Here is a 6,716-nt window from a genome sequence, read left to right as displayed (position 1 = left end):
GTGCCCACCCCCCTCTGAACCACCAGCGTGAGCCGCGCTCGGTACCGACTCCCTGAAGCAGGCCACCCGGCTCTCACCCCCCTGTTCGTTTTAGGTTTCCCTTAGTCCTGAGCGGTACTGAGCCCATGCTTAGGCTCCGCTTACTAACGTGGGACGTGAAGGACACGCTGCTGCGGCTGCGGCAGCCGGTGGGTGAGCGCTATGCGGCCGAGGCCCGGGCTCGGGGGGTCCAGGTGCAGCCAGAGGCTCTCGGTCGGTCGTTTCGGGAGGCGTATGGAGCCCAGAGCCGGCATTTCCCCAACTACGGCCGGGGCCAGGGGCTCAGCTCCCGGCAGTGGTGGGTCGATGTTGTGAAGCAGACCTTCAGGCTCTCAGGCGTGCACGATGATGGAGTCCTAACACTGATGGCAGAAACCCTCTACCATGACTTCTGCAGCGCCTGTAACTGGGAGGTGCTGCCGGGAGCCCACGAGACCCTGAGCCAGTGTTGCCAGCGTGGCTTCCACATGGGGGTTGTTTCCAACTTTGATAACCGGCTGGAAAATATCCTCTCCCAGTGCAATCTGAGGCACCACTTTGAATTCATCCTCACCTCCGAAGACGTGGGCTTTGCCAAGCCAGACGGGAGGATCTTTGAGAAAGCCCTGCGCCTTGGCAGGGTCACCCCGGAGCAGGCGGCTCATATCGGGGACGACTACACCCGGGATTACCAGGCAGCCCGAGCCGTGGGCATGCACAGCTTTCTGCTCCGGGTGGCTGGGCAGGGTGAGGAGACACAGGTACCCCCCGAGCACGTCCTGCCCGCGCTCAGCCACCTCCTGGCTCTGATTGAGAAGGGGTAGCTGTGTTTCAGGGGAGCAGTGCTGCTGCCAAGCAGTGAACCAGTCCTGGCCTGTGATTTCTTGCTGATTGGGCAGGGAAAGAAGGGAGCACTTCTGAGCACAGGGAACAGTGCTGCCTGCGGAGCAATAAAATGCATCTGATGCTCAGCGTTGATGCTGCTGTCTTTCATAACTCTAACAAACACTATGGAAGAGGGTCAGAAGTGGGGTCTTCCCCTAATGGAGCTGGGAACGGGGTCAAGCTGCACTCCCAAAGGCTCATCCTGGCAAGAGGGATGGAGGCAGATGTTGAGGTTTATCCCTTCCCAGTAACTGCAGGGAGAGATTCGAGCATCCCCTGTGCAATTGCATCAGCAGAGCTGGGGTTGGTCCGGTCCCAGGGAAGGCCTTGAGCAGAGCACCCAGGAACCTCCCATGCAGGCCCTGCATGCCTTGGTGTACCCCAGGTTTGCCACCTCACCAGCATCCCCTCATCACTTCCTGACATCAGTGGCCAGGAGGGAGCTGCAGGTCTCCCACTGTGGGCAAAACAGTCTGCAGTTGGGCAATTTCACTTTAATATATTACCAATTAACAGACCCTACTGATCTGGGTATTGAGAAATAAAGACAAATTTTAAGCAGATAAGCATCTCTCCTGTCCTTCTCCCTGGCTCAGCTTCAGTCCAACACCTCTCCTTCCTCCATGACATCAGCTCCCTGTGTTTTCACCACATTATGCTCGACCCCCCACTCCCTCAGGTGAGGTGAGGAGCAGCTCAGTTTAGGTTTCCTTATGCTGCTCCTTGCTTCTTACTCTGCTCTGACATGGGCCACAGCCCCTCAGGGATGTCCCTGTCCCAGCATGGGTCCCCCACAGGGTGACAGCCCCCTGTGCTCCCCCGAAAAGTGTATCCAGCTGTGTCCCAGTGATGGCCCTTTCCACATGCCTCCTTCCTGCCATTTCTCCAACCACATCTCTTAATATTTTTTCTGTTTTCTAAAGCCAACTGGGAGACTGGAAAGCTGCCCTTGGTCAGAGAGATATTAAATGATTCACCTAAAAGCAGCTGGCAGAGCCAGGCATTACCCTCACCCTGGCATGGCAGAGGTGGTGTAACCTAGAGGAGAGGAAAGCCGCTGTAAAATATGTGAAGAACAGATGTAGTTGGAAGGCAGGTGTTGTCTGACCACCAGTGTACACACGCCATAGCCCTGCCTGGGCTCCTTCCCCCATAAAGGTACTGTATGGTGTATATACAGCTCACCCCGCAGCGAGCCCAGGGCTTCGCTCACTGCACAAGCGAGATGCTCTGGTGCGCCACAGCAAAGACAGGATAGAGGGGCTCCTGGAAAGTCTCCCTGTGGGAGAAGAGGATGGTGCCGGAATCAGGGTCGTAAAAAAGCACCTCCCCTCCAGCAAAGTCAACCAGCACCCCGATCTCAGCCGGAGACTTGATCAGCTCCACCGCCTGCGGGTGCCCGGCGTGCAAGAACCGGAACTCCTTGTCGTAGCGTGAGAAGACCCAGGAGGCAGCGTTGAAGCCCAGGCGGGCTTCATTGCCAGACCCTTTCCGTGGCAGGGAGCTGTAGCAAACCCCCAACTTGTAAGCGCAGCTCTTCTCCACACTGATCTTCCACGTGCAGACTCCCGAGTGGAAAGCTGCAGTAGCCAAAGCATTGGGCCAGTGGTCAAACCGCTCGGGGCAGTCCAAGTCCACCTTTGCTTTCTTGGGGCTGAAGGTCAGGGTTTTCTTGTCTTCCAACAGGCTGAGGTGGGGGCTGATGGTTTTCTCATCGATGTGAATCTCCTGTGAGCCTGCAAGAGAAGCCATGTGGTGAGCAATAACTCAGTGGCCCCCACCTGAACCACCCATCAGAAACAAACATCACATCCACCCTTTCCTCACACATCACTCCTGAGGACCCATCTCCTCCCCTCGGGTGACATGGTGTTAGGGGCTCGGGCTGGGTGCCAGCTCCCCGCAGCTTCCCCTCTCAAGCCAGGGCCAGAACAATGTAGAGACTCACCAAAGCCAACTTCACCAGACAACTCTCCACCTGCACACTAGTAGTCCTGTGAAGTCAGTCATCTTATCCTGACTCTGGCCCAAATCCCCACAAAACAGAACTCAGCAGGTTTGGTTTATCCCGCTTTTGGGAGAGACCCAAACCTCAGCCCTTGTGTCCTCTCCCACTGTCTGTGAGTAGGACCTGACTTCTCTCCCCACTCAGCCAGGCGAGTCAAGAGCCTTCGCAAGGGCAGCAGGGCTGTTCACAGAAAACCTGCAAAGCTGGTAATACAGGAATGAGGAGGAAGGAGAGGGCTGGGCAGGGGAAAACCCTTTCCTCAAGTCATTGCACACTCTGATAGTGTTTGGAGCAGTGGAGGGAGGTGGCACCAGGCATTATTGATGAGCTCGGCTATGACTCAATTTGCTTTTGTTGTGAATTAAGGGGCTGCCCAGCTGCCCTTGTGCCACAGCACAAACCCAGTGAGCTGCAGTCCAGGCTGAGAGCCAGGCTGGTGGAGGGCACCTGCTCCTCTCCAGGCTGCGGGCTGACAGCACCCAGCACCCCTTGCCCTGCCCTGGCTGCATACTCCCCCCACCAGAGCCCTCAGCGGGTCTGCAGACCGTGCGCAAGCACCAAATAACTGCACGACTGTTTCCCTCACTGTAAATTTGCTAAGCAAAGAGACAAGGCTAATGCCCAGCAGACTTGCCTGCTCCCAGGAAGACCAAGTTTCTACCTGTGGGTGCCCCTCCTTGCCCTGCCTTCTCCACCCTCACTCATTCACTTTAGGTCTTAAACCACCACAGAAATAAGGCTGGAGCATGTGAGTCATTTGGTCTCACAGCCCTACCTCCAGCAAGAGCTCTACCATGTCATGCCTGCTCCGGCAATTTCCCAGCCACCCTCTGCTCACATCCAGCATGTGGCAGGATGAGGCCCTTAAAGAATCAAACCATTATGCTGCACCCTGAACAGGGTCGCCCCAGAGCCCAGCCTGCTCCAGCACCTAATGGAACCCAGGTCAGCATCCCTCTGACACCAGCAGTGCTGGCTGAGGGGTTTCCTAGGGCTGCACCTGCCCCAGTGCTCCCCAGCAAGAGACAAACCGAAGTTGAATTATCGATTTGCACAATGTGGAAGTGCCATGCATGTCAGGTGGAAGTTATGGCAGGCAGCAGCGAACAGAAAGAGGAGCTGAAGACAGCATCCCCTTCCAGTTGAAGCAAATAACCTCGTTCGTTTGATAATTTATTTCACTGAGCAGCAGCCAAACACTTTGCAGAATGCCTGCCCACCACACTGTCCCCTTTTCAGGAAGCCAAACACTGATATGGATTCATAGGAAATGAAGCAGTACAAGACTTTATCTCCCTCTGACAGAAGAAGGGCACTAAACATAGGTACAGGATTGCATTCTGGTGTTCACGTATAGAGGTCATCTGCATGAGGAAATACCACCCCAGTGACACCTATGTAGCTTCGCTGTGGAATTATTACAGGGGAGCATCTGAGGGAGGGGGAGCACTGGCAGAGTAACAGCAGAGTTAATTCAGATCAGCAAATTTTCCCACAGACAAGTGTTTTGTCATGATTAAATCCACCCTTCAGATATTCCCATATATTCTGATGAACAATTCCACCTGGAATTCACCTCAGCCCAAAATCTATTTTCTCTGTGTACAGCACCCATTAGAGTGGCCCTGCCACTTCAAGAGAGACAAGGGATGCTGAGCAAGTAAGTTAACACAGTTAACATCTCTATCCAGAGTCAGTGACCCCAGGGATTGTTCATGAGGTGGCACACAGGACAACTGTTTCCAAATTTTGAAGGATATTGCCACCTTTAAGGAACAAAAAACACATTTGAAATACTCTAACAATGGCCTGGAAGCAAAAGTAAAAGCAAACATTTCACAATCATCAATTCAAGCAGTTCACAACTGGAAGAACACCTCTCCCTGCTCAACAGAGTCAACACCAACCTGGTAAAACTGTACCCAGAGCATGTCCCTGGCCTGACAAACGCCTCCAACACCACCTCAGCTGTACAGCAGAGCTGAACCAGACCACAGATGTCTCTAAAACCACGAGCTCATGCAAAGCCACAATCTCGGCTTATGATCTGAAAGCTACTGCATTTACTCACTTCTTGTTCCAGCATGTCAGAGCATCTCAGACACCACATGGGTGAGTTCACCCTCTGTTAAAATCACCAACAGGCCACTGCTGAACACGGTAAAGAGGAATTTCTGTGAGAGATTCCTACTGCAGCATTAGCTCCACTGCTGTCACCAAGTGACCCAGGAAATAGCAGAAGAAACCAAGTAAGGTTTATCAACAGAGCTGATCGAAGACACAGTCTTTTAAAATCCCTGTTCTCCTCTTAGCCACAACCAGCGGCTTTGAGCCCCTGTCCCCCCTCCCAAACCTCCTACAGCTGCAGCTGCCCCCTTGCCTGGGGGGCTCCAAGCAACTAGCAGGGGCTGGGCCAGCAGAGGAGGGCAGGATGCCCCATGTCTCAGGCAGGGCACAGCATCAGACTGTTTCTTTGGGCACAACAGGAATGAACATGCAAAAATCCCCAGAGCACGTGAGACCTGAGTGAGACACTGACCTGCCATGCAGCAGAGAACAGCAGAGGCCCATAGTCGATGCAGCAGTGGACTCTGAACACAGGTCTGATTAAAGTTTAACTTCAGGGACTCCTGGGGCTCTAAGATTCCCTCCGCCACCTCTGTCCTAGCAAAGGAGCACAAGAGTTATTTCAAAATACAATGATTTATTGACCAGTGCTGGTGTTTAAGATCACTAGGAAGTATGACAGTGATCTTAAGACAGAACTATGGGCTGGAGCAGTTGGAGAAGGAGCACTTGCTGCAGAGAAACTGCGCTGGGGATTTCTGGACAAACTCTCCTCTCAAGCGAAACTTTCGGTTGGCTTTGATTACAGGCCCTTCTGAAAGGGCCTCATGTTTCAAAATACAATCCCAGCAGCCTGAGTCAACAGCCTCCTCACTCAGCAGACACAGATTAAACACATCTGAGAATGGCCATCAAGGTACATGAGGAGCACAAAGAACAGGCTGCAGTGAGAGAATCAGATTTCCCTCTGTCAACAAAGGCTCGCTCTCAGAGCAAAGGGGGATACAACAGGAGAGCAAGCTGGGACTCTGGGTTTCATACAGCGTAGCAAGGAGACTGAGGATTTTCTAGGTTCCTGTGGCCTGCAGTACACACATGAACCCACTGTTATAAGTAAACACTCTGGCACTGGCTGCTGGGGATGTGCTGTGGCCAATTTTTTACTCTCTACAGGCAAGTCCCAGCAAAAATACTCCTGAAAGTCCTCTGGGTAGCAGAGTCCAACCAGTGCTCACTATCATCCTTGCAGCCACTGCAATAAACACCTGTAAAAACGCAGCCACCAAGCTGCCTTCTCAGGGAAGGGCAGCGCCATGTCCCTGATGGTGACTGGCTGGAGAGGAGGCAGCACACTGCCCTTCTGGGCGATGCTGCCCAGCAGCCCCCAGGCACAGAGCACACAAGCTTTCCAGGAGAACAATCCTACCTCCTGCCAAGAGGCCAGGCTGGCTCCATCTCTGTGGATTTTACTAAGGAGCTGGAGAAGGACTCCTGTAAGCAAGGGCCAGCACATCTGGCAACACCTCTGAGGAGACATCGCACATGGAGCATTTTTAGGTGCCAAGACTTCATCTTGAGCTGCAGTGCAGCACAGGAAGCAGACAAGAGGCCACACTGGGGCTCTGTCCTTGTCCTCAAGGCCAATAGTATGAGTTTCAATAAGGCCAAGTGCCAGGTACAACCCCCAGCAGTGCTACAGGTTGGGGAGGAGTGGCTGAAGAGCCACCAGTCAGAGAGG

At 53.6% G+C, this 6,716-nt stretch overlaps 2 protein-coding genes across 2 annotated transcripts in view; one reads left to right on the top strand and one right to left on the bottom strand.

The window, feature by feature from the left end:
- Window positions 1-6: 6 nt before the first annotated feature.
- HDHD3 (haloacid dehalogenase like hydrolase domain containing 3) lies at window positions 7-989 on the top strand. Its single transcript, XM_026860585.1, has one exon. It carries the CDS (start codon window positions 126-128, stop codon window positions 840-842), a length of 717 nt encoding a protein of 238 aa, XP_026716386.1. The 5' UTR covers window positions 7-125; the 3' UTR covers window positions 843-989.
- Window positions 990-1,983: 994 nt separating this feature from the next.
- Window positions 1,984-6,716, bottom strand: part of BSPRY (B-box and SPRY domain containing) — a 7,012-nt gene continuing 2,279 nt past the window's right edge. Inside the window, exons 3-5 of the mRNA XM_026860693.1 lie at window positions 6,405-6,649; window positions 5,451-5,575; window positions 1,984-2,639 (exon numbers count right to left, since the gene is read on the bottom strand). Coding sequence (XP_026716494.1) covers window positions 2,113-2,639; window positions 5,451-5,575; window positions 6,405-6,649 — 897 coding nt within the window. The 3' untranslated portion in view covers window positions 1,984-2,112. The remainder of the gene's footprint in view (window positions 2,640-5,450; window positions 5,576-6,404; window positions 6,650-6,716) is intronic.

This window comes from Athene cunicularia (genome assembly GCF_003259725.1).
Source record: "Athene cunicularia isolate RWA chromosome 17 unlocalized genomic scaffold, athCun1 chr17_part1, whole genome shotgun sequence".
Lineage (NCBI taxonomy): Eukaryota > Metazoa > Chordata > Aves > Strigiformes > Strigidae > Athene > Athene cunicularia.
The sequence above is the reverse complement of the archived record's forward strand: the minus strand, read 5'-3'. Positions and strand labels throughout refer to the sequence as shown.